Genomic DNA, 27,741 nt, shown 5'->3' on the forward strand with positions numbered 1-27,741 from the left:
CCTGTTTTAGACAAACATTCTCCTCCTGCTTCATACCTTCATCGCTCAGCCAAACAACAGCCCCCCTCTTACCCATCCACCCCGAGGGACACGAGAAGTACCGGGGGAGGGAGGGGCAGTGGGGTGTGTCAGGGACTGAATCTCTGTCAACGCGGCAAACACAAGGACAGGCCAGGACAAGGATGAAGGCGAGATGAACAGGAAAAGTCAGAGGTGGCCTGGTTTGAACTTCAGTATTGATCTTTGACCGTGTGTGTGTGTGTGTGCGTGTGCGTGTGTGTGTGTTTGGGAGCTTGCGGCCGCGGTAATCAGCAAGGCGTGAATGCACTTGTCTCAAAGCCAAAAGAAAGGGACAACACCGGACCCTCAGGGGAAGCTGGAAGCACATAACAGTGGAGGTACAATGTGTGTGTGTGTGTGTGTGTGTGTGTTTCTCTGCCAAGCCCAAACATCTTTAGTCCCTTATGCGATGATTTGTGTGAGTGTGTGTGATTGAAGGAATTACTGAATCCTGAAAATCTTCCATCTTCCGCCGTCCTGGTCTCTTGACGATACCTCCACGGCTTAAAGGGAACCATTAGGAAACCAGTTTTTGATTGGTAGTAAAATAAATAATGTTGTTTATCACAATGGATGGATGTGAAGAACAGCTGTTCAGCTCAACATGGATATAAACCTGGATTTTTATTTTGCTTATAACATCTACGCCTTTACAAGGGCGATCCTTGGTCGAATAGTGCCTTGGGTCCTTCCTTCTGAGCCCCCTCTTACTCCCCTCAGCTTTTTTTTTGTAAGTGTTTGTGTCTTTAAAAATATGGGGGGAATAAAGGTTTTATAAAAAAAAATCTAACTGTGATTTAAAGCAGTGCTTTTCAAATTTTTAAGTCAGAATTTTTTAATTCTTTGATTTTCAATCAATCAAGTTGAAATAATATATTGAAATGGGTTGTTTTTTTTCCAAGCTCATCTGCCAGTCAAATTTCTGAAGCTGGACTGCTTGTAGTGTAGAACAATCATTAGTCTGGTTGATGTTGTACTTCATGGTCCAACTTGATTTTTGAGTTTCTTTAAAAAAAACATGAAAGCAGCCCGGTTCATCACATCAAAAACCGGCTGACAGATGTTTGTATCGGCTGCATGAAAATACGCAGTTAAAAACCCTGCGCTCAAACTTTAACACTGCGCATGGTGACTTATAAATTCATTGGTGTTTGCTTATGATGTGTGCAGCTGAATCCATCACTGATTCACAAAAACAATTTGTTTACTGTGAGTTTAAGACGAGTTAACATTAGCAGCTGCTGTAAGCTGAAGTAAACGCGGGGTGTTCAGGTATTGGTCTAGATATTCCCATTAGATGATTAATACAGGAGTGTCAGTGTGTAAACAGGTTGTTTCTGCTTTAGCTGCTGGGCGTGGCTCTGTTAAAGTTAGAAATTATGTCATTTAAACGCTTAGAAGAAACGTCCAGAGTGTGGAAGTGTGCGCAAAAGTTCAAAACAGTTTGTTTCTCTGTAAATGATTAGGAAGACTTCACACTAAAATGTTATTTCCACCACTGTGTGTAACTTTCTGATTTGTGTGCGTGCGTGTGTGTGTGCAGTCTGCATGCACACACTCAGGACTGGGTCTCTCCATGCACATGCTCTCCTGTGTGACATTTCCACTCCTCCCGCTGTGTGCGCGTGTGTGTATGTGTGTGTGTGTACATCTGTGCAGAATTGTGACCACAGTTAGAATCATAATTAGGGATTCTGCATGTGTGCCCGTGCAGCGCTTTTTGTGTGTGTGTGTGTGTGAGTGAGAGAGAGAGAGAGACTGTGTGAAGTGTGTGTTGAAAACAAAGCGCTAGCTGATAATGTGTCCATTGTGGCGGGTGCATTAAGGCCCTCTTTGTCTCAGGGCCCACAGGGCTAATGATTCTCTAGCAGCAGGTGAGAGGGGAGAAAAAGCCTCTCTCTGTCTGTCTCTCTGTCCTCCACTCGTCTCTCTCCTCCTTTCTCGCTCGTTTCCCTTTCGCCCGCCTGTTTTTGTTTTTCAGATTTGCTCTCTTTTCGATTATCAGCTTCTCTCCTTCCGCCTCTCTCCCTCTCCCTCTCTCTCCTGCTGATGCGGCCATTAGGCTGAGCCGCCGCTGCCTTTATTACAGCAAATGGACTTTAAATGAGCTTTATTGTCATGTTGGCCAGCCAACTGAATCCCTCTCTCTCTCCCTCTCCTCTGCAAACCCTCACCCCCCCGACCTCCCCCCTTCCTACCCTAAACAGAGGCCCCCAGCATTGAGAGGCTGTTGTCAAAGGACTGGAAGGATAAACTTTTGGCCATGGGCTCAGGGCACATCGGAGAAATTAAAGGTACGGCAAAAGGAAATAACAACGGCATAAAGCAACGCTTATGTAATTTTAATGACCACTGAATCCATACAAAGTGAAATTTTGGACTTTGTGTTGCATTATTAGAAAAAAACATTACTTTTTTTAAAATCCAGGATGGGCTCAGCTTTGTTTTATACAAATTAACTACAATGACTGGAATGAGTAAAAAAGTCACAATAGTTAGCAAGCACCCTGTTTACAGGATACTGTAGATTTTTATGCTTCCAAAAATCACCCTTTTGGAACATTATAATTATCACAATCATTCATAATAATAATAGTATTACTAGTAGTAAAAGTGACATTTTTTTATTTTTCTGTCACATATTGACTCTCACCTACACACAGGCTGTCTTCTGAAGTGAGATGTCTGTGGGACTATATGTATGAATAAAATAGGATTAATTAAAGAGACAGTATTTTGTAAGAATGATTTCGTTTTTGAGCTTTGCGTCATGTTATAATGTTACTTCCTCATCAAAAACATACCTGGAGTTTTGCCTTGAGGCTTTCATGGCTGTTTGAGAAATCACAGCAGCCGCCATGGGAGACAGCTGTGCAAACGCTTGGGGTGGACCTAGCCCCGCCTTCGAGGACAAAGCTCCATCTCACAGAGCAGCCCTCCCCCACAATGCCCTCACTCTGCTCCTTAAGACTAGCCAGCAGCAATTAGCAAACACCTGGTGGAACTGCGTATCTGCTGAGCTCGTTATAGGAGCTACTTCTCAGTGAAACCCCTCTGAAGACATTATTAAAGAGTTTATTAAGGACTGATGTAATGGAGTTTCAGAAAGAACAGGAGTTTTTAAAGAGACAGAGGTGTTGAATTACTGGGTAAAATTTCTTTTAAGTCATATTTGGTACAGCATTTTTATAACAACTGAGGTTAATGTAGCTACTTTATTATGCTATAAAATGGCACTTTACTAAAGATTCATATGAAAACAACACATTAATTTACTAGATTGGCTTTCATAGTTCATAGACAGTGAAGGTAACCCCAGTGAGATTTCTGCAGAAAGTATTTTACCTCTAATATCAATAGACTTTAGTGCATATTGGGTGAGCAAATGTGTAACTGCTTAGTTTCTGTCTGCTGAGGTTGACTCACGACATATTTACAGCATTAAGATCATTTTCAGTGTTTTACAAGCGATTCTTAAATTTTACAAGTGCCTTTTATTTCATGCATAAATATCAGGCTGCAGCCCAAACACACAATAAACCCAGCTGTTAGTAAGTCAGCTTATATCCCCGAGGCTCTTATTTTGAAGTTTGGAGGAAGTTGTATCTGTTCATCTGCCGTTTTAACAGTTTTGACAGAAAGGCTTTTCTCCTGAGGGTGATTTGTTTGTTTTGGGATCTGTCGCCGTGGCTGAGAAAGATTACGTTGTGTCAAAACTACAAATCCCACGATGCATGAAGCCGTAACTCCTGTTGGAAAATTTCCTCCCCAGACATTTAATTCTTCCCCACAAAAATGTTGGTTTATTGTGCGCTGAAAAGCCATTTAAAGTCAAATTCAGTTACTGTGAAAGTAATGTGAAAGTATGTTTATGGAGGATTTGCTTGGAAACGCAGGTAACGGTAAAATCGGTGGTTGATGAGCTTAGCAAATGTTGAGGGTGTCAAAGTTGGACAAATGGAGCTGAGAAAGTTCTGTTTAACTTGCTTAAACTGTCATGTAGATGTTAATTAACTTCTGAAACGCTGCGTTTTGAGTAGTGTTGTAACTGGATGTGACGTTATCGATCATTTTCAGCTTAGGGGAGAAATGGTAACCGTGGGAAACCCATTAGGTTTGTTTCTCTTGGTAACCATTGAAACATCCCTACCATCTTGTCATCTTGTGGATTCTGTTTCGAAATGACTAAGCCGGACCAGCTGGTGCATTTTCAAAAAGAATAACCGTCACATTCTGTTTATTGGCTCATCAGTCAATTACTTTCAGAGTGAGGGAGCCATTCAGGTTAAAGTTTCAAAAAAATGTAAAGTAAAACCTTCCGCTTCCTCGGCTATATGACATAAAGTTAACTACGTCCTTGTGGGTCCATCTTTTTTTTCTGAAGTTCAACTTTACTTAATATCCAAGACGGATGGATGCAGGAATCAGAGACCGAAATGAGAAAAAGATGAGAGAAAGGTTGAGGAGAGCAGCTATTATTCCCTGTAACTTCGGGGCAAAGCCGTCGTTCTCCTCCAGTGATTGAACTTCATTAGGAAGCAAAGCAATATGTAATCAAAGAGGCTCACTGAGGGGCCTGGCCATCTAGAGGGGGCCTCCATTGATCAAACCCCCTCTTCTAGCGCCCTGTCGCGCTGACATTTCAGCAGAGGGGCTTCCCGCTTTGCGCGCCGCACACCAGCAGCTGGGGAGCAATATATATGCATGCCTCTGTTTAAGTTCGCATCTGCTGGACCCACTGTGTCTTCGTACTTACGTAATGTTGTGTGTGTGGAAAAGTGAAGATGTTGGCGCTGCTCTCTCATGTCTGCGTTTTTTTTTTTCTCTCCCCCAAATCAAATTCCACTGAAGAACTTTTTGCCAGGAACAAAGTGCCTCTGAGCCGCCGCCGCCGCCTCCTGCTCCATAGGCGTTGGTAAAAGGCCCCATGCGGTTCACATCGCAAACTATATGCACTCACCGTTACATGGACGTGGAGAGACAGAATAAATGTTCACATAGAGGAGTACCATTAACATCAAGCGCGTCTCAGTAGATGGTGACGAGTGGAAAGAAAGATGTCTGTCCTGGCTTTGATTTACCTCACCTTCCTTCAAACTGTTAGACTTTTTACATGTGCACTATGAAGATGAGTGTGACGACAAGAAGCTGAGCGCACCCTGGTGTTCAGGTTGGCCAGGTTAAAAACAGACTCGTTAAATTCAAAGCTCATGGGAAATATGAACAGTGCTGGTAGCAGAACTTATGTTCTATAAAGTGAAACAAACGAGACATTAATTCAATATCCAACTAACGAATAAACAACATTCAACTTAAAGATGAATGTTTAAGTTCTTCTTGCTGTATATTGTGAAATAAATGAATTTGATGATTAAGAAATCCGTTATTCCAATCTTGATTAAAAACATATCTCATTTCCAATAAAAGCAGTTTTGTTTGTATATTATTACATAAATGCCTGCACTATTACATGTTTAAAAATAGCTTTGAATGCTGGAGCTTCAATATATTAACCAGCCAACAATGACTTAACGTTATGATGGTCAAAAACTGCTCCAAAGCTATGAAGTTATAGAATATATAAGGAAGAAACTTAATGTTTGGTTGCTACAAACATTAAGTTCTGTTAGCAAATTAATGACCTGACCACAATAAATACTTACAATATTGTCTATAAATAACTTATGGAGTTTTTGGTGACAAAACTCTTTGAATAAAGTTGCACCAATCAACCAGTTTTCCCTTGATTTCATTGTATATCACAACCAATAACTCCCAACATTCAAAAAATCCAAATCATGTACGTTGATGTATTTTTGAGTTAAATTAGAACCATGTAAATATTGAGGGACGTGTACTTGAATGCATGAATTTTGTCCATTCCTGTTGGGAATTAAAATTGGAATTGGTTAAAACCGGAATTGCAGCGTCAGAAACTGCAGAAATTTGGAAACCGGGAAAAGCCTCCACTCCTCCTCTCCATGCCGTCCTCCGCGTCTTTCCTCCTTCACTTTCCTACCCGAGGCTCCTCCATCTATTGGCTGCTTCTCTTCGTTCTCATTCCCTCCCGTCTCACCCGCGAGGAGTTATCAGCGCAGCCTGGGTCATTAATTAGCAGTAGGAGCGCGGTGACAAGTATTACATTGTTGGAGATTGGTTAATTACCCTGTACGTGAGCGAGGCTGGGAGTTTGTGTGTGTGTGTGTGTGTGTGTGTGTGAGCAGGAGCGAGAAAGGAGAAAGTTGGTCTTGGTTCTGATAATCACAGGATGGAGTAATCTGCCTAAGGAAGAATGTGTGTTAACCCGTGGAGGAAAGCAGTTATTGATCCGCCTGGCTGCCTGCCTCAGAGCAGCGGAGGAAACAAGGCGATGCAGGCTGATTTATGGGGTCAGTAGAGGAGGAGCTGAAAGCAAGAGATCTGGTCTCGCCTCTCAAGTTTGTCCTGAAAATATTCTTGTTTACTGATAAGTGATACTCAAAAGAGGGTCAGAGTGTGAAATGTTCCTACTTCTGGAAATTGAGGCATTTCCAGAGTGCTGTGGTGGCACAGGGGTGAAGCACAGCCCACATAGGGAGGCCTGAGTCTTTGACGCGGCCGTCACAGGTTCGATTCCCGGCTGCATGTCTTCCCTCTCTTTTTTTACCTACTTTTCTGTCTTAGCCCTTTCAGATAAAAGCCACTAGAGCCCAAAACTAACCTTTAGAGAAAAAATTAAGGCATTTCCGTTAGTTAAACTCAAATGTGAATAAGTTTGTTCAGGCGATAAGGCATTACAAAACTTGCCGCGTTGTCATACTCCTACCACGTCCTGTCGTCTTCTTCGTCATTTCCACCAGTAGTAACATCCGCTTGATTATCATCTGACTCGTGTTATGGAAAAAAACTGTTTCCATCGCAGCGAAACACGCTAAATCCAATACGGCAAAAAGACCAACTCATACTAGCGCAAAAAAACCTTTCAGCGAAAAAAGATGAGTCAGCGTGTTTCTGTAAAGCTAATTTATTTTCATAATTCCAATTTGCACAATTTTAAGGTAAATGAAAACACACCTGCAGCCAAGCAACCTCCTCCTCCTGGCGCAAAAGTTGTTTAATTAAAACACTAACTTCTTTTCTGCTTCTGTTAATCAAATTCCAATATGCGCCGTTTTAAGCTCAATGGAAACGCAGCTAATAAAGCCTTTGGTTTTTTACTACATTTCAGAGTGTGTGTGGGTGTGTGTGTGGGTGTGTGTCTCACGTCTGTGTTGGAAGGTTGGTTAACCCCTACAAAAAAGCCTCCTTTGATCCATCGTTTCACCTTTGCGACCCCCTCCCCTCTCCTTTCTGCCCTTTTCCTCCACACCCCTTCACCCCGCGTTTGAACAGCCTAACGTTTTTAACACAAGGCCCTTTCTTGTCTCGGTCAGCTTTAGCTCCACACACACACGAGCAAGCACACCCCCACCACCACACATGCACACACTCTCCAGCTACAAAGGTGGGTCTGTGAGTTAGGACAGCGGCGTGTTTATTTTTCCAGCGGCCAGCGCTCCCGACAGTTGCCTTTATTGTTCATTGTTGGCGGATGGATGGAGCGCGGGGGGGTGGGGAAGAGTGAGGGAGGAAGAGGAGGCGCAGGGTTTGCCGGTGGGCAGCGGAGGAGGAGGCGGCGGACAAATGGACGTCTTCCACCTCCTCTGGCGGTCAAAGGGCGGATCATACATCCCTTACTCCTTTTATTTTTTATCATATTGTCTTTCTTCCGCCGTCTTTCTGCTCCCTTTCTCTTCCTCATCTGGTTTGACTGGCACAGGAATGCGGTCCTGTTAAAGGTAGCAACCGAGGAACAATGAGGCATTGTGTTCTTCCACACACACACACACACACACACACGCACACACACACTAAAACAAAGGCATGTAGGCAAACATGAGTCCATATGACCAGACAAGAACTCACACACTCGTGCTGATTGGGCCTCAGTGTGCCTCCCTATAACTACATCCTGTTGAATGATTTAGGCCTTGTGTGGAGGCCTGTGTATGTGTGTGTGTAATGGAGCTGGTATGTCAGGATCTAAGGAGTCAAAGGTCAGGCCATGCTAAATGTGAGAAGGAGGTTGGCTGACTGCAGAGTAAACACAGACCAGACACACTCTCTTTTGCTCTGTTCTCCCTCTCCTCTCTCTCTCTCTCTCTCTCTCTCTCTCTCTCTCTCCTTAGCTTAATCACACAGAAATACAGCTTGATAGCTGCGGCTCAGTCTCCAAATGTCCCCGTAATTCTGTGGAAAATCAAATACGTTTGCTTTTGGCTTCCAGTTTTTTAGTGAGAAATGTAAATTCCCCAAACCTGGCTGCGGATCGGTTTTTGTTTGTGAAACGTATGAGTCTGGCTCTGGTTTTTACATTTGCTTTTTTTATTTTTTGCTTCTTCTTCTTTTTTTTTCTCCTGCTCCTGCTCCCCACCACATTTTGACTGTTTACAAATATTTCCTCCGCCAGATTTATTTTTCCTTCTTTCAATAAGGCGGTAAAGCTGTGATGATGATGATGATGATGGATGGGACTTGATTAATTGATGCCGGCCTTTTGCCTCCCAGGGAAACCGGTTAACATCTGGTTGTGCGACTCTGGAGCAGACCAACGCTCGTTATAAAGCACATCTTCCACTGCCACGCTCCCCCCTGCTGTTAAAACCCCCAAACCACCCAGACATAAATCTAACCAACAAGCCACGGATGTCTTTACTGGGGTTTAATGTTTTTTGTTGGGTTTTTTTGTTGGTGTTTTAAGTCTAGAAACTAGGATTTTCTAAAGGCATTCATACCTTTTAAACTTTTCCCACAAACTCCTCTGTATTTTATTAGGATTTTATGTGAAAGACCAACACACATTAATGTATAATTGGCAAAGGGAAGAAAAACGATATGTGACCAGTCCCCAAACTGAAACCCATCATGAAGGGGAACATTCCTGATCACAGATGTTCATTTACAAACAATTTTGAAAATATTTCCATTCGTAATTCTGCACTACGTTGTGCTGGTCTGTGGCATCAATAAAGATACGTAGGTGGATGTTTGAGGTTACTTCGTGTCAGAATGCAGAAACGTTTACAAGGTTGCAAACCATCATTTTAGTAAACAAACTGTTTTATCGACCGTTCTGATGATTAATTATTTTAAAATCAGTGCCTTCTATTTCATTTTATTGCCTAAGATGCACTGATAGCAATACATGAGTGAATGTTGACCATTTGTAGCAAAGGATGCATCTGCTTGACTCAATATCAGTACAGCTGATGTAATGATTATGTTTTTGGATTAACAAATAAATAATTGGATAAAACATAGACGTACAGTTTTGGTCTAATTACTGCTCTGAGTGTGTTTTCTTTCAGCAGGTAGCCATTTTTAAAAATTTGTTTGGGAGTCTGTATTCTCCAGTTAGCGATTAATCGGTTACTAAATTAGTTGATGATTATTTCAATCGATTCATCACGGCTAATCCGATCAATCTTTTCAGTCCTGCAAGGTATCAATACTTTTGCAAATCACTCAGGCCTCCACTGAACGAAGGACTTTCTAAACACACAAAGGCAAATTGTTGGTTTAATTTATATTCTACGTTTGAGCAGGGGCAAAAAAAAAAGGTTTCTTAGCGAAACCTTAGCCGAGTCTTGTACTCTTCTTCAAAGTGCTAACATTTCACCTTTGACCCCCATCTCCCCCCCTCCTTTTTTTTTTTTTTTTTTTGCCCTTTAGGTACCCCAGACAGCCTGGCGGAGAAAGAGCGCCAGCTCATGGGCATGATTGGCCAGTTGAGCAGCCTGAGGGAGCAGCTTCTGGCGGCGCACGAGGAGCAGAAGAAGCTGGCCGCCTCACAAATGGAGAAGCAGAGGCAGCAGATGGAGCTGGCCAAGCAGCAGCAGGACCAGGTAGAGGAGCCCGCTGCATGTGAAGGGCCTCATTTGGAAAAGCTCTGCAGCTGAAAGCTCCATCCTAATTAGTCAGTCGCTCTAATTCTGCGCAAACAAGAATCATAAAAGCGGCGAGTTTACCTTTAAACGGGGTAAATCTTGGCCAAAATTCACCTTCTACTCTGTGCAAATTTGCAAAGCTAAAACGCTAAAAAGTGGGCAAAACCGCAACAGCGTGCAGATATTTGCATTCAGTCAAATGCATTTATTTATGCAGACACATAAAGAAAATAAATAGACCTTGGAAATACTGGAAACAGCGCACATTTATTTAACATGTGTCCAAAGTTTTATTTTACTGTCTTGAACAAACTGTTCCTGTGCAGTCATGAAAACTCTAGGAAAGTCTGCAATAGATTTTTTTTTTTTTCATTACCAAAGTCAGCATAGGTGTAAAAAAATAAATGAAATTTAGTGTGAAAGACATTGTAGAAACCATGCAAAGAGACTTTTATTGCTGCACCTGGATATATAAACAATAGGGGCTTCATTAGAGAGTCTTCCACCAACATGAGTTAATGAAAAAAAATCTGACTTTATGTGCAAGTTCTTCTATGCACCCAATTTCACGTCACGTAGAGCATTAGTGCAACCGGAGAAACACACAGGAACCAGCTGAGGGCATTTTGTATTGGAGCGGATGTAGCAAAAGCACACACACACTTCTTCCTCCCTCACTGTCTTTCTCTCTCGCATACACACACACACACACGCACACACACACACATCCAGGTTTCCAGGCAAGAGTCTTCCAGGTATTTGCATAGTGAAGGGTTTCCCTTTTTTTGTTGTTGTTGTTGTGCTTTTTTTTTTTTTCTTTGCTTCTGGAGAGCTTCGGTTTACAAAGAGCCACACAGAAAAACACAGCTGTAAGGACAAATCACCTGTGACAAACACAAAGCATTACAGAGCCCTGGGCTGCATCTCACAGCAGCGCACAGAATGACTGTGACAGAACAAGAATGTATGTGGAAGCTGGACTCTTTAGCACGTCCCTGTTACTGTATGTCATGCTGGATTTTTTTTTTCCCCCCTCCAGACTCTGAGCTTCTAACATCTAACAAATCTTGAACAATTTGCCATAAACTTGTCTACAAAATCAAACGGGTTTTTTTTTGTTTGCTCTATGCGTCGCTTTCGTACCTGTCCATAAAGGGCCGCATACTGCTGAGTCTGGATGAGGGGAGCTTTAATGTTTCATGAAGGGGCATCGACCCTCTGTCGTGCAACCGGCGGCCCCCAGAGGCCCGCAGATGTGCCGCATCTCCCACAAGCTCTGCACGCACACACACTCGAAATATGCACGCTCTAAAGCAAAAAGAAAAAAAAAACGACATTATGGTGTGTGTGTGCTCTGTTCCCAGATTGCCCGGCAACAGCAGCAGCTCCTGCAGCAGCAACACAAAATCAACCTCCTGCAGCAACAAATCCAGGTGAGGCCCGCTTGTGTTCTTGTGTGTGCGTGCGTGTGTGTGTGTGTGTGCGCCCGAGTGAGAGCGTGTGAATGTGAAAGCATCTTTCAGTTGTATGCGTGTGTGTGCGTGCGTGTGTGTGTGTGTGTCAGAGTGGCCCAGAAAGGCAGTTTTGTGATTGTAATTGATGCAGCTTTGCTCCGTCATCAGCTCTCGGGGCCTGAATCAACATTGACTTTTATAGCAGCTCCGATGCACACAACTTGTGCAATCACCTAAACCTGGCCTGTGCACCGTGATGGATTACAGCTAATGTTTTAGCAAGCATAAAGCTGAGCATTCGAAGTCAGTCGGCCGAGTGCATAAATGAGTGCCTTCCATCAAGTGATGAAACCAAGTCTTCTCAGTGCAGAAAAAAAAGAGGGTCCTACCAGGTGCCTTTATGAATAGCCACTTATAGTTTTAATTTCTGTGGAGGAATAACTTAATTATGTCTCAGAAGAACTTGGGCTGTGTTGGCAAAAAAAAAAAAAAAGGGATGACTAAAAAACAACAAAAGAAGCAAGTTTCCACTTTGCAGCTGCTCTGCAGAGGTGAGGGAGGAAAATCAAGTGTTCATGCTGTTCTCCTCTGAGAGGTGAGGCGGCACAGACTGGCCAACTTTTTATGAAATATAACTTTTTAACTGATAGATTTTTGAAAACGGATGAGTAAAGTTGAAAATAATGAGCAACTCGGCGCCTCGTTTCTGTTAAACCGGGGAAGCATAAGCATGTCGGTGCTTAATAGATCGCTGTGACCCCTTGAACTTTTTCACATTTTGCCACATTATGACTACAACTTTGTTTTCCATTAGGATTTTATGTGCAGCAGAAGTAAAAGGGGTTTGTGGTTGTAAAGCATAAGGGTGTCAATACATTTCCAAAAGTTTCTAGTATGGGAAATACTAAAATTTGATTTATTTAGCCTTGTCCTGATTCTGAGAGACACTTTCAGTCTTCAACAGACCGAAGGACACATTTTTTCCCATTATTATCGTAACACATCCAGGTGGAACTCCTTTAATCCCAAACTCAGAATGCAAACTCAATTTCCAGTTCTTCAGCGCATATTTGAATCGTCCAAATCTAATCATGACCAATATAAAGACGAACCTTAAATAGACTCGCCGAGTTACTCGTCCTTTTTCAATGTGAATCTTTGTCTCCTGCTTGAGAAAGGGGTGGGTATATATCTGAGCCTTTAAAAATAGAAGTATTGTACTTTAGGGTGCTACACTGGAGCCTCTATTTTGGTCCAGGTGGCTTGGAACGAAGAGCCTGGGACTTTGTAAAGGCAGATGACACTGAATTTTAAGCTGAGAAAGCGGGGCTTTGTACCATAAAGAGACACTCTGTCCAAGAAGGAGCGCACACACGCACATTCTCCTTCCCCCAAGAGTATAGCCATACACAGTCTGTGTGATAAGAGACCTTGTGAGTGCATGTGTGTTGGACGTTTGTCTGTCCATGATTCCGTGCAAAGCAGTTTATTTGCTTTGTGCGAGTGAAAGTCGGCATTGTTCACATTTTGTCTCTTTTGACAAAACAAAAAAGAAAGAGAACACATGTTTGTTTCTTAGGGTTCCTCTGTGCCTTCTTGATGCTTTCATTTCTTCACGAGTGTGTGTGTGTGTGTGTGTGCGTTCTGCTGCAGCTGTGTGTGTGTTAAGCTATAAACACGTCCGCTCATGATTCACTCCCTCACGACCCCGCCGAGACAAAGCTCTCTTTTCCCATGACTTTGCAACCTTTTCCCAAACAAGCGTCTCTCCATTGAACGCGCTCAACAATAGTTTCTCACAAGCAGGGGCAGCTGTAGGCAGCCTCGTTAAGAGAGGGACACAATCAACAGGGGCTCATCGCAGGAGCTCTGAAATCGCACATTTTCACATGAACATCACATAAACACACGCGTGAGCGCGCGCAAGACAAAAACAGGGCGAAAACGTAAAATATTGGGCATCGGTTGCTGGCGCGCACGTAGTCGGGGTAGAGTCGATGATCAAAAACGCACTCATCATCAAAGACTTGGTCGAGAAAAGCACTGCTTAATCATTCATGAAGAGATTGTCCGCACAATCCCACAATACAATGGCCTGCCAGAGCGAGGGCACCAGGTTCAGTGTGTTGGGGTGTGTGCGCGTGCGTGCGTGTGTGTTTTGTGCCAGCACGATAAGCCCCTTGTGATTGCGTTTCCCCCTAACGAGGCTGAGTTCAGCTGTCTCTCCGTTCGCGCGCCTTCGTCCGTGTGCGTCCCGTCCTTGGCTTTGTTGGGCTCGAACCCCCCAAAGGCTCGCGAAGAATGCTTTCAACCGTCCACTCGGAAGAGGTGATGAAACGAAACGAATTATAACGCTCATGAAAAAGAGAAGAGACTGACACACATCCTTCATGTATGGAGGACAAATTATTTATTGTCCTTCTATTGGGTTTCCTATTTTTTCTCGCCCTGAAACCCCAAAAGAAGTTTGCAGTGTTGTTGCCTATTTAGGCCAAAGGCGCGCTCAGAATTGGCATGCAGAGGAAGTCATGATATCAGCCCACGCTAATGATGAACAGCATTAACATTCGACAGTCATCATGACTGATTATACAATGTCTTTTAAATCTAGTAGTTACGTTTTTAGCATTTGACAGGTGTGAACCACAACCTGTAATGTGTTTTATTGGGATTTTGTGGTGAAATCATTCCGCTTTGGCATTGATTTTCTGTAGCACGATAGCAGAGAGGAAAGCTGGTTAAAGGACTGGTTCTCCTCGCAGTTGCGTGATGAAGATAGCGTCATTATTTCCTTCATGTCGTCTACCCTTTCATGTTTATGGGTAAAACAGCCCCAACGACTCAACTTCCAGAAGTCGCTTCTTCAGCCAGATAGCAGGATGGATAGTTTTGAGAAGCAATTGTCCGAGACAGTGAAGAAGTACGTACTGTCAGACAAAAACACTGAACTCCTTACATCCAGTTCTCGTCCAGTGCACTGGGCAAATATCCCAAATACACATTCTGTTCTTTCTTTTCTCCGATAACATAAAAAATAAATAAAATGAGAAGTCGTATCTCTTCGATCATTAATTCCTACAAACTTATGAACTTGTAAAAGTCATTTGTTTCACAGGAACTGGTGGGCCTTGAAAGGTGTGTGCAAAATCATACATTTCAAAACCACTTGACCATGCGTCGACACTTTGAATTGAGTCCAACTCGAACGCAATTCTGGAAGGAAACTTGTTAGAGGCTGCAAAAGCTTTCTACAATACAGCCAGAGCTACAGTCGAACGGTTTTGGTCAAGATATAGTTGTGTGTTGGAAATGCCCAAAAGAAACCATCACTTTTAAGCCGACTAGACCACTAAGCCCGGCCTGAAATCTAAGCCGTGAGTCCTCTACAAAACATTTCACTTGTTAGTTTATCCTCTGCAGATGAAAGGAAACCGACCTTCACTTTCTACATTCAATCCTGAGGTGCAGCTCTGGTGCTAATATAAGAAATCCCAACACAAGCATGAGAATTATGTAGAAACAAGAAAAAAAAAAACACACGTTCCCTCACACATTACCTCCCGCTGGGGGCCATCTTGTTAAGCTGTAAGAGGTGAGCACATTTTCTTCGAGCTCCCTTTACTTTCCGTCTCGTTCTAATTAAAACGACTTGTCCACGAGGCCCCCACCTGGAGCTGGCCAGGACGGGGAAGCGCGACGGGGATGAAAGGAGCTCACCTGCCGAGCGGCTCGGGGCTTACCTTGGGAGCGAGCGCACATGTTCAGAGAACAGCAGCGCACACAGACGTTGTGTTCTGAAACAAGAGGAACGAGCGAATAAGAAAGTGTCGGCCCTAATGAGTCAAAAGCTAGTCAACCAAAACACACCGGTACAGCCGAGCGTACTCCGCGTGCCGTCTTTCATCTCATCAAGATTCACCGTCGCTGTAGGTTCCATACCAGTGAATGAGAGGAGATTCAGAACAAAGTGAAAAGCACTTGATGCTTTGACTGGTTTAAGAAGGGTCAGAACCGCAGAGGACAGCCGCTAACAAGCTTGTTATCAACCTTGGTGGCAACTCTTCAGATCATGTCGGAAGGAGAGGACAAAAGGAGAAAGCGCCCTGTGTCGCCCACAAAAACACAGCGAGTACCTCTGTATCCCTTGCATAGCTGCACCCAGCCCAATTGGCTGTGTAATTGTTTAATCACAACCATTACACAGCAGCCCGAGTAATTTGTGCTTTCCGTTCACACTGTATGACTCTGTGTCCGTGCGCGGGCACACACACCCGTCCCACTGAGATTCTGCCACCCTTTCAAAGCCTGAAAAACACACTCTGGTCTGTGGAGCCTTTGCCATCCAAGTGTTACTTCCTCCTGAACCGTGCCCCAGCATTCACAGGGGACCGGCCTAATAGCGCCGTCTATAGAAAGTTAATGGACTAATATTAAACAGCGGCCATATCTCCACTTCTCTTTCTATCTCTGCCCAAATTAATTATTGGTTCTATTGCTCGTACCTCACCTCTTCCGCAATAGGTCAACCAGGTCTTGCATTAATTGCCGTAACATATGGTCGCCAACAGATTTTAGCTGTGGGACTCGCACTTTAGCGGGGGCTATTTTTTCGCGCGCTCATATGCGAGCCATATTGTGCGGCGCTGGCAGCTATTGTTCGGCGCATTAACTTCATAGAGCTAATTACTCCCCAATAATAACTTTACCTTGGAGTTTTTTTAGCGCACCGCGTGCCAACCAACCTGTTTCGCACCCCATATGTTAATTAGCGGCCACATCTTCATTATGCCGCAGCGGCGCTTTAAGTTCAAGCTGTGCCGCCTGGCGCGTGGTGAACGCAGCCTGAGCTCGCTGCCAATTATCCAACTCCTGCTCCCCTCTCTGAGTCTTCCTCACGCTCCTTCTGCCTATCTTGTTCATTCTGTTGTTTCTATCTGCGGCTTTTTCTTCTTTTTTTTTTTACAAAGAAAAAAAAAAAATCCTGAGAATTTGTCTTGCCAGGGTGAATTCTCTCTTCCCGTCCTCTTTGACCCTGTGAAAGTTCTCAAGATAAAGTCTCACACTTGTTCCTCGTGTATATTTGTGATTTTTCTCCTCCCCACTTCCCTCTCTTAACTCGGAGTGGCTTTCCTTTGTTATCTTTTGGGCTATCGCTGATTAGAGGAATTTTGCAGATGAGTCGCAGTCCTGTTTGCTTCAGGTTTCTCTCTCGGACGTGAAAGAGCGTGCGGAGCTTCTTATTCTCCACGTCAGCAGACTACAGAAGCAGCAGCAGTGTGATCTTTTGTCAGTGTGTACTGTAGGTTTTCATGTTCGCTCTGGGCCTGATGAGAAAGAAAAGCTGAGGAGAGCATTATTCCCCAAAGTGCCCACTGTTTCAGATCTCTCTTCCTTTATGTAAAAAATCTGGAGATTGTCTCATAGATCTGGCCTCTCTTTGTTCCTTTCAACGTTATTTTTCTTTTCTTTCAGTCAATTCATCTTTGTCTCTGATTCCCGTTCTCTAGTTTACAGAGAACCCCCTTCTTTTTTTCTTTTTTTTTTCCACACTTTAAGTTTAAAACTCATGCAAAAACTTTCAGCTCATCTTAAGGTATTACATTATTACGGACCGGTTGTGAGGAGAACTTGTTTTCTTTTTGGATGTATGGAAATGGAAACAGAAACTTGGATATCCGGGCAAATGGAACTGAACACATTGTAAATACTTATCTACCTCTTGGATGTTTGCGTCTTTTATTACATCATGAACACAAACGTCAGCATACTTTATTTGATGTTCAACTGCAAACCTACCAAGACACGGTTGTCTCTTTGAACTGGCATTCTGGGCAAAGAGGTCGTTAGTTTGAGAAGCAGGAAAAGTGCTTGTGCTAACGGTGTGCTGGAAAACTAAGTGTCGGAGTCAGAGCCAATCGGAGAGGAGGAATTTTCTGAACATAAAGTCGATCAGAAGTTGATTTATTCTTTTTCTTCAACTTCACAGTGATGCACTATAGTCTCCTCCCCCACTATTCCATATTATTATTATTATTATTATTATTATTATTATTATTATTATTATTATTATTAATGAGTGTATCTAAAATACTTGAAAGAAAATAGAAGTTGGAGAGCTGAATTACCTAAGCGCAATGCTACTTGACATGCTATTGGCTGGCGTTTCCAAAGCAGCCAATCCAGAAGCGACGTTTATTTTATTTTCCTTGGCGTTGATGAGCTGTACTCCCCAGAGCGGAGATGAGGAAGACTGTAGATGTTAGGGATGAAGAGTCAGACGATGATGGAATTTCACCAAACATATATTTAAAAAATGCCAGAGAAAAATCAAAAAGAATAATCTAAGAAAATAAAAATAGGAGTTAAAGCCAAACTTAAACTAAGACTTTCATATTCAGGCTAAAAGGAGTACGAAGAGGCCGATGCTTGTTTAACCCAGCTGACTGTCAGCTCTGCAGTGTACTACAGCAGAGACTCTTGGATGTTGGTGCATCTTTTACGTTCTTCCATGACCTGCGTTTTCTGCTTTCCATGCTGGAACATGTATCTGTTCCAGTGAGCATGGTGGTGCTGCTCATCAGCTCCACAGCTGTTGCAGAAATATCTGCAACATATGGACCAGAGTGTTTCACTAGAAACCTTCCCCGGTGTTGTTCTATATCTGCTTTGCTGCTTTTGTCTCTTTCTTGTTCTTTTGTTGCTTTTTCTCCCCCTACAGCCTGTTTTTTTTGTGTGTGTTTTTTTTTATATAGTGGAGACTTGAATATGTTACGCAACAGTTCTGTAGGCTGATTAATGTCTGCCCATTGTGTGCAGGCTTTTTGTTACGAGATCAAAAGAGAAGAAAAGATAAGAGAGGAGAGACGCTTTGGATGCTTTGAAGGGTTTTCTATGATAATTTCAATTGCGGAAAGAAAGAAGCAAAGCCTCGTGCGCGCACTCTGACATCACACGCTCCACACGCACGTCTCAAACTTATCGTCCTGCTCTTCCCTCTCCTCTCTTTGGTACGATACAGTTTAGCTAAGCCAGCCTCGCTGCTCCAGCATATGTCCAATTAGGCCTGAAAGGCAAAGCAGAACAGTTCTGTCTGTGATTCGTCCCCGCGGGGGTCCTGTCCGCTGCCTGATCGCGTGGCGCGCAGGCGGCGCGGCGGTTTATGGTTAACCCAAAAAAAAACAAAAAAAAAGCCGGTGGAGTAATTATTGTTTTTGGTGTAAGAGAAGAAGGTGGGGGTAGGGAAGTTGCTTGAAGAGAGCACCGTTCCCCCTGCGCTGTGATAGTTTGATTACAGTGCTGCAGACGGTCGCATGCCAACACGTAGGAGCGGCAGGAGAGGATGGCAGGGTGGTGGTGGTGGAGGGGGGTGTACTTATTGAACACTGTAAAAGCGCTGTTAGTACTGAGTGACACCATCTCCAACACTAACCACTTCAAGTGCTGAGATATTACCTGATTGTTCCGTGGCACCAACAGCACCACCACCGTTTCCGTCGTTCCAGATCAATTTTCCACATCAGACAGCTTTTACCTGCCCATTATCCTATTCAGCCATTACCTCTCTGGCCTCCTGGCAAAATAAAAGCGACAGAATAGAGGGAGGGAGGGAGATGAGCTGCGAGAAGGGAAGAGCGCTTACAAGCCAGAAACATGCAGGTCAAAGGCTTTAAGGGTTGGATTTCATGGGGGTATTTTACCAGTTTGTCACTTTTATCTCCACTAAACCTCTCCTGGTGCTGCTGTACATTGAAATAAAGAGAAAAAAAAAGTACAGATGTAATATGTAGGACAAGTGGTGAAACTGAAGGACCTGCTTCTACTTCTCATTTATTTCAGTACAGTGTAGGCGAGCGCTGTATTGTTGCCATCCCGAAAGATTCAACCGCAAAACCGGTGGCCTCGCTCCGACTTCTGCATCACACCAGCTCTCATGTAGAGAAGATCCATTTCATACCCACCTTCCTCCTCTCTCTTCCCCACTTTCCCTCTCATCCTTAGCTGTCACTCAGTCCATCACATGCGAGTCTTTGTGTGTTGTTTTTGGCAGAACGTTGTTTAGTGCAACCATCTGTCTCCTTCTCTCTCTCTCTCCTGCCGTCTCTGCCAAAGTCACCCAACGGAGGAGACTTTTTTCTTTCTTTCTCTTCCTGCGTCTCCTTTTCAAATCCTGGAAACCTTATGAAGTCGTATGGCTCTCTGCCCGACGGGCGCGCGCAGAGGGTTGGGTTAGCGAGCTTCTTGGTTCGGTGCGGAGAGCAGAGAGAGAACATTATCTTCCAAATAAAAGTAAAAGCCCAGCTGTTGTTACGGTTTAGTGAACTGTCCTTGTGGCTTGAAGTGATGGGATGGCAGGTCGTTTTTAGTTTCTTTCTGCAGTTTCTGATGTATTTGTGAGGTAAAATGAAATCTGCTAGACATAAAACAAATAAACATTTCACATATCTAACTACGGAATACAATTAAACATAAAAAAGACCTGATTTTTTTTTTTTACATTTTTTTTATTTTCCTTTAATCACTTGGTCGGTCTGGTTTTTGAGGTGATTTTCTTGACAAGAACTGGCAAATGGGATATTCTATTTCCTAATTAAAGCAAGAATAACCCAGATCTTTTTAAGGCAACAAAGTAGACGAGCTGCGACAATATTATAGATAAAAATGTCAATAAAAAACAAAAACATCAATGTTCTTTACAGAGACAGCATCCAGTTTTTAAGCTAGGTAATGTACTTAATGACTTTGTACATGCACGCTAATGTTTCTGTTTTTCTTTCCACCTCTTTATTCTTATCTCCCATCCCTTCTTACCACTTTAACCCACCAACCTCTCCTCCCTCCTTCATCAGCAGGTCCAGGGCCAGCTCCCTCCACTGATGATTCCCGTGTTTCCTCCTGACCAGCGGACCCTGGCGGCCGCCGCCGCCCAGCAGGGCTTCCTGATGCCCCCTGGCTTCAACTACAAGCCTGGCTGCAGTGAGTGGCATCAACACTCACACACCGAAAGTTTTCTCGCACTCTTACATTTGGACCAAGAACTTAAGTGGATTAAAAAGGAAAACAAGAATACATCGCAGAAATCTGGATGTTTATCCAGTCTTATCAAAAATAGTATCACTTCTTAGTATAGTCCATGAACTTTACATAAGAACTTTACATAAGACCATTCAGGAACACGAACTTTAAATTGAATCGGACGACCAGATCTCCTATCGATGGTAAATGTAGATTTAGAAGATGCCGACCAAGAAAGAATTTCTTCAAGCTAAACAAATGGCTACTATAGAAAGGTTTTATTGTCAGATGACTCAAGTATTAAGCTGTATTTGGCTTTAAACCAAAGTTTATTGTAGCTTCCTCGTGGTGTGAGTCTGTTTTACTACTTGTGATACTGCTGTTGCACAAAGGGAGTAGAATAATAGAGGAGTACCTCAAAATACTCCCATTTGACCTCAAATGATCAAATGACAGGTGGTTAAAATTTTGATCACATTGGGTGTTTTAACAGGACACTAGTCACAAACACATGAAAAGTGGCTGGTTCCTGGAATGACCTCAACCCTGTTGGGCATTTCTTGACTTTCCTTAAAGCCTGGTGCCAAGAAGTCAACTAATTTAGGCAAACCATCTCATATCTGATTGAAAAACAGACAAATTGTTTGCTGTACAATCATGCCACCCTAGAAAAAGAAGGTCTTGAATGAAGGTGCTATGCAGGCCGGTGAGGAGCGTTTGCAACTCTGACTGCATGTGGAGTCAGGAAGAGAGGCAACCTTCAGAGAAAATAACTTTCATGTTTCAGCTGCTGTCCACCAAGAAAGGTAGAAGCTGAGCGTTCTCCCACATGACGAGTCTGGTTGGTTCCCAAAAGACGAGCTCGCCCTTACAACAACATCTCCCTCCTAATAGAAAAACCAGTCCAAATACAGCCTTCCTGTTTACACGCAGTATCTCTCCCGCTTTCACTCAGTCCTTTTGGCTCCTTCCTTTTGTCTTGTCTATTTTTTGACATATAAAAGCAACAAAATGAAGGCGTTCTGCAGGACTTTTTTTTTCTCTTGGCCATTACACTCCGGCTGTGTGGCAATGTGTTGTTTACCATGATAGCGAGGGAGAGACAGAGACAGAGAGAAAGAGACTGTTGCTTGCCAGGGGATGCTGGGAATAAATGCACAGTGGGGGGGTTAGCAGAAGGGGGGTTGGGAGGTGGTAATGTGACCTGCCCCAGGTTCTCCTCACATTAACACGGGACGCAGCCAAAACACGTTTCCAACTCAGCCCACGTGCACTAGCGCACACGCAGACACACTCGCGTCTCAAACACAGATCGAGAAGACGAAATTCATCGGAAGAAACTTCCACAATAGTGCGCAAGAACACAGACTGGTGAACCACCGGCACACCCGCCCCAAACCCCACCCCACTTAGAGTTTCACAGCTTCCTAAACAAGTCCACTCCATTTTAATTAGTGCCATCTTCACCCACACCCACGGCCCACGTAAATACCCTAACAAGTAGTGGGCCTGTCTTTTCGCTGCCTCAGCCAACTCCAACCGGACTGGCACACTGTCGCAGGCCAAGCCGCCCCTGAGAAAACTCTCTGGCAACTCTGGAAGTTGTTGTGAAGCGATGCGGTTTGGTGCGGCAAGCTCTAAATAGGACATGTGTAGCATTGTGCTCTGACATATTCTCATGGCGCTGCTGAAGATATGAATAGATATTATGCGTGCAGAATGGACTTCTGAGCACTGCTCAGCATCAAACACGACTTTCTTTGACTAAAACTGAAAAGGGACATGCAGAATTCATACAGTCACATTTTCAAATGGATTTAATTTAAAGGTCTTGACATTTTAACACCTTAGTCATTAAATCAACCATAAACCGATGATTACTTTATACAATGAGACAGTGAAAACAAGGTAGAATCGATCTTACGATTATATTTTGTAACACAAAGTGAGATCAATACAACACTGGGGATCAGGGCAAACAATTAAACAGCTGTAGTGATGGTGATAATGAGCTGCAGATATTAATACAAATGAAAAATGATCCAGTCAGTTTCTGCAGTTTGTGCTCATGTCTTCACATACAATGAAGATTAAAGTAACAAAGTTTGAAATAAAACAACAAAATCTCCAAAGGTCTCAATTGGAGATCTGAACAGTGTTTCCATAACAACTGTTGGATGCCTTTTCCATGCCAACCGAATGTTTGGAAGGAAAAAATTTCTGTCCCACCATCATAAATGTAAACAGATTCAGTTCAGAAAACACTACTAAGACTTTAACTGTACCCAGGTTCTTTGCTGTAGATAAAACTAAGATCATTCCCAGAAAACGTTAAACTTGATCTGTCGTTAAAAAGAGGAAAATATTCTCAAAGTTTACCAATTATATAAAATGCTTCCCCCACCTAAAATAATATATGATGTTTCTGTTCAGAAGCTTTGTCCAAAAGTTTGGTGAGAAATTTGGGAACCACTTTCACGACTTTCCTGAAAGCCTCTCTCGACGATCAAACCGGACTTGGCGACGTTTCTCCTACATCTCAAACTGTGTGAAACACGACACCAGGTCGAGACGGAGCGTCCCTGCTTTATTTCTCCCTCTTCGCTCCATTCATCTTCGTCTTTCGTCTGGTTGTCGGTGAGAAATCTCAGCCTGGTTCGCCTCTGTCCCCGAGCCAAGAGCAACATGTTTGCTTTTCCCTGTCCCTCTCCCTTTTGTTACAGCGACCCCCAGGAGGAGCATAAATATCCACTGGACTCATGTTTGCTTAGGAAGCAAGTAGAAAAGACCAATCTCCTAGAATACACAGTCCTGAAATAATTCGTTAATCCCTCCTGCCCTCTCCCCACTGGAAACAAGAATGTCTCGGTTTCGCTTTTCGTTGTTTTTCGTCTCTAAAGAGATGGGAAAATATGTCGCAAGGAGAGTCTGGCTTATGCCACGCTAGGATGCACGTAAACACATACAGATTTACATACACACAGTGCTAGAGCCAAGAGGCTGACCCTTACTCTGGAGGTTCAAGTTCAAGCCCAGAGAACATTCTCAAGTTTTTCTCTGCAAAGACTGAAGTTTTCCTGGATGAAATAAAGCCTGACCTCCTCCATGTAGTGCACCATGGTTAGCTGGTATTTTTAAACGCAAATTAGAGCAGTATGTTTATACAATATGATCATAATTAAACAATATCCTTTCCACATTCTCCCCTCCTCATCTCTGACCTCTTTGTTCCCCCGTCTCTGCCTCTCAGAGTAATTACAGCCTATCTGGCACCTACTAACTAATAACACGACGCATCCTTTTTCCTCCGTGCTGTCGTCAGTTCACTCCTATTATGTCTGCTTCATACATCTATTTTGTCATTTATTCTTCCTGGAAGAGGGGAAATGCTTAGATTATTAAGAAGAAGAAGAAGAAGAAGAAAAAAAAGAAGAAGAAGAAGATTTTTTGATTTTTAACAATACATTTATTGTACAATAATTCAACAATAAAAACATTACATAAATCAGGTCAAAGATACTAAAACAAAATAAATTATTACATTAACACTTTGTTATATTTTAGTTCTCCCTGATCGGAAATGATGCACAAAATATTATTAAAGCCCCACAATTTTAAAAACCCCGACAAATTCCCGGTGACTCTGTAGAAGCAAAACTCTAACCTCAACCTTGCCCTGATGTTCACCTTCCACAGAGTCACCGCGTCTAATTGAGGTCCACCCTGCATTTTGTCCCGTCGAGTTATATAAATAGCCATCTTGGCCTCGGCTAATAAATAATTTAAAATCCGGGATTTAAAACTAGTGGATCGACTATAATGTACACCATTTATAAAAACAGAATTAGTAAAAACCACGCCAAAGAGGCTAAAAATGCTCGCTAACAAATTTAAAAAACTAGTTAAACGTACACAATCCATAAAAACATGAAAAACACTCTCGGACAAACTGCAAAAAGGACACTCGTTTAAAACCCCAGGACTGATGACCGATAAAAACGAGTTCGTGGCGATGGCGCCGTGCAGGATCCGCCACTGCAGATCACCAGTCCTTTTCTTTATTGGAGGCTTGTATAAAGTCCTCCACTGAGGTTTTTGCCCTCCCAGTTTGTCAGTCCATACGCTGACGGATCTTTTGCAAAGAGTTCTCTTGTTCAGGATCTTTACGTAGTGTTTATACAGTATTTTTGGCCCCGTTTTGCAGAGCTCCAGCCCTAATCCTGGGCTTTGCAGCAGGGGGCCACTTTCCTCCCCAAAATTGGGATCCAGGGACACGTCAGGGAATGGGTCATTCTGATCGGGCAGACACTCTTTTGTGGCGTGTAAATGCAGAAGCCGCCTCTCCCCAGCCGTCATTCGCTCCTTCACCTTCTCCAGGAAGCGCTGCGTCAGCCTGGCGGAACGGATCCCCAACAGCGAGCCGACCTCCTGGACGTTGTCAAAGTCCGGTCCAGCCACCTCCACCAGGCGCCGCAGGGTTACCGTTCCTGATCTGGACAGCGCCTCAGAAAGGCCCGGCACGGTGCTGTCGCAGACGTCTAATCTTGCTCCACAGATCAACGGTTCTTCTAAAAGCCAATGCAGAGAATTATGCGATTTTGTCCTGTGCGATTTAAAAAAAGCACAGGATCTTAAAACACTTTGATAAAATTGAGGCAACCCCTTTAATTTTAAAAAACTAAAATCAGTTAAAAACAGAGCAGCATCCAGTCCCAGAAAATTAACACGTCTGAGAATGCAACTGGCCACGTCCTTCCATACAGGGGAACCTGTCAAATACTTTTGGAGGAACTGTAATCTAAAAGTAGCCGTTCTACTGGCTAGGTGGACGAGGCCCTGGCCCCCCTCCTCTCTCGGTAAAAACAAAACAGACTGTGGCACCCAGTGTAGACCGTTCCAAAAGAAGTTGACCATCTCTGTTTGGATTTTTACAAGTAGCCCAGATGGTGGGTCTAACACAGCAAGTTTGTGCCACAGCTGTGAAGCAACTAGATTGTTTAAAACTAGCACTCTGCCTCGGTAGGACATTTGTGAGTGTAGCCATTTCCATTTTGATAACTTGTTTTTAATTTTTTCTTCAATATTTTCCCAGTTCTTTTTTACAACATGTTTATCGCCTAAAAACACACCGAGATATTTAAAACCATCCTTTTTCCATAAAAGACCCTGAGGGAGAACTGGGAGCCCGTCAGACCACTCGCCGACTGCCAGGGCTTCGCTCTTTCCCCAGTTCACCCTCGCAGCGGACAGAGTTGAAAACTTTTTCGTGATCTCGGTTAAAACAGTGACATCCCGCTGATCTTTAATAAAAACAACGACATCGTCAGCGTAGGCAGATAAAACCATATTGTTCCTAAAACCGGGTAAAACCAGACCATGGACAGTCGAGCGTATTTTCTGGAGGAGGGGTTCCAGGGAGAGTGCGTAGAGCATCCCCGAGAGCGCGCAGCCCTGTCGAACGCCTCTACACACCCTAAAAGGAGCACACAGGCTGCCGTTGATCTTCAGCACACTCTCAATGTCACTGTACAAAACCTGGATCTTGGCGATAAGACCCTCGCCGAACCCAAACCTCCTCATGGTTTCCCAGAGGAAGCCGTGTTCGACGCGGTCGAATGCCTTTTCTTGATCTAGTGAAATCAAGCCCGTTTGCAAACCCAATGAACCGGAGACCTCCAAAACGTCCCGAATTAGGTAGATGTTATCTACCATGGACCTGCTGGGGACACAATAGGTCTGATCCCGGTGGATGACCTGCTCCATAGCCCTTCCCAGCCTAGTGGCCAGGGCCTTGGAGAGGATTTTGTAGTCGGTGCAGAGGAGGGACACGGGGCGCCAGTTCTTGATGTCCTGCAGGTTCCCCTTTTTGGGCAGCAGGGTGATCACTGCCCTGCGGCAGGACAAGGAGTGAACCAGTAAGCAGGCTCTCGTTGTAGACGTCCAGCAAGTCTTGGGCCAGAAGATCCCAGTAGGCCTTGTAGAACTCCACCGTGAGCCCGTCAACGCCTGGGGACTTCTGGCCCTGCATGCTGAGGAGGGCTGTGTGGAGCTCCTGGAGCCCCAGAGGGCGCTCCAGCTCGGTGTTTGTCTCCTCGGAGACCTGAGGCAGTTCGTCACAGAATCAGCAGTTCCTCGTTCTCTTTATATTCACTGTGGAACAGAGAACGGTAAAACTCCACAGCCCTCCTCCTGATCTGCCCTGGTTCACTCAGTTGCTGCCCCGTGTCCGACAGCAAAGAATGGATCTGCTTCCTCTGCCCGTGCTTCCTCTCCAAGCTAAAGAAGAAGCTAGAGGGAGCATCCATCTCCGTGATGTTCTGGATCCGGGACCTGACCAATGCGCCTTGGACTTTATTCTCCAGCAGGTTTGCTAAAACTAGCCTTTTAGATTTGAGAGCTTCAATGTGCTCTCGATTTTCTGTGGATTCACTAAGTTGTTCTAACTCCACTATGTTCATCTCCAGATCTCTAATAGATCCGGTGATGTCACGAGTAACATTAAGAGTGTGCTGCTGACTCAGCAGTTTTATTTGCACTTTACCATGGTCCCACCACTGTCTCAGGCTGGTAAAATCAGACTTTCTCTGTCTAAAACCCGTCCAAAAATAACCTAAAATCTCTTTAAAACCCTGATCATAAGTTAAAGCCGAGTTAAAATGCCAGTAAGCGCTTCTAGGTAAAATGTTTCTGATAAAAACACTACCTAAAAGCAAAGAGTGATCGGTAAAAGCCACCGGTAAAATCTGGCATGTTTTAAACACGTTAAAATGGTGTTTAAAACAATAAAAACGATCAAGTCGAGCTAAAGAGATTCGGTTTTCCTTAATGTGGGACCATGTGTACTGCCTGGAGCCTGCATGCATCCTCCTCCATACGTCCACCAGGCCGTGAGACGAGACCAGCTGCCGCAGAGCATGTTGGGCCGCTGGATGCGGCTCTGCATGATTACGATCTAAAAACTCGTTTTCTGTACAATTAAAATCCCCACCTATAAAAACATAATCTTCCGACCCACAATCACCCAGCCTTTCCCCAATTTTTTCAAAAAAACGCTTTTTCTCTGCATTGGTGATGGGAGCATAAATATTGATAAAAACCAGGCTAAAATGATCAAATTTTGTTTTGACTAAAAGACACCTCCCTTGAACGACATGTTCAACTTCTGTGGAGTTTGGGGTGAAAGCTCTGGAGAACAGAAAGCCCACCCCTGCACTCTGGGAGGTGCCGTGACTTAAAATGACCTCCCCCCT

The 27,741-nt window shown here is 43.8% G+C and overlaps 1 protein-coding gene across 18 annotated transcripts in view; it reads left to right on the forward strand.

The window, feature by feature from the left end:
- Window positions 1-27,741, forward strand: part of sox5 (SRY-box transcription factor 5) — a 251,315-nt gene that overhangs the window by 188,668 nt on the left and 34,906 nt on the right. For 11 of the 18 annotated variants that reach the window (XM_044107512.1, XM_044107510.1, XM_044107513.1 and 8 more), the window contains 4 exons: window positions 2,268-2,354; window positions 9,811-9,983; window positions 11,390-11,458; window positions 20,326-20,452. In XM_044107512.1, the coding sequence (XP_043963447.1) occupies window positions 2,268-2,354; window positions 9,811-9,983; window positions 11,390-11,458; window positions 20,326-20,452 (456 nt within the window). The remainder of the gene's footprint in view (window positions 1-2,267; window positions 2,355-9,810; window positions 9,984-11,389; window positions 11,459-20,325; window positions 20,453-27,741) is intronic. The other 7 variants (XM_044107508.1, XM_044107517.1, XM_044107522.1 and 4 more) reach the window with 3 other exon arrangements.

Source organism: Gambusia affinis, linkage group LG23, assembly GCF_019740435.1.
Source record: "Gambusia affinis linkage group LG23, SWU_Gaff_1.0, whole genome shotgun sequence".
In the NCBI taxonomy this organism is placed as follows: Eukaryota; Metazoa; Chordata; class Actinopteri; order Cyprinodontiformes; family Poeciliidae; genus Gambusia; species Gambusia affinis.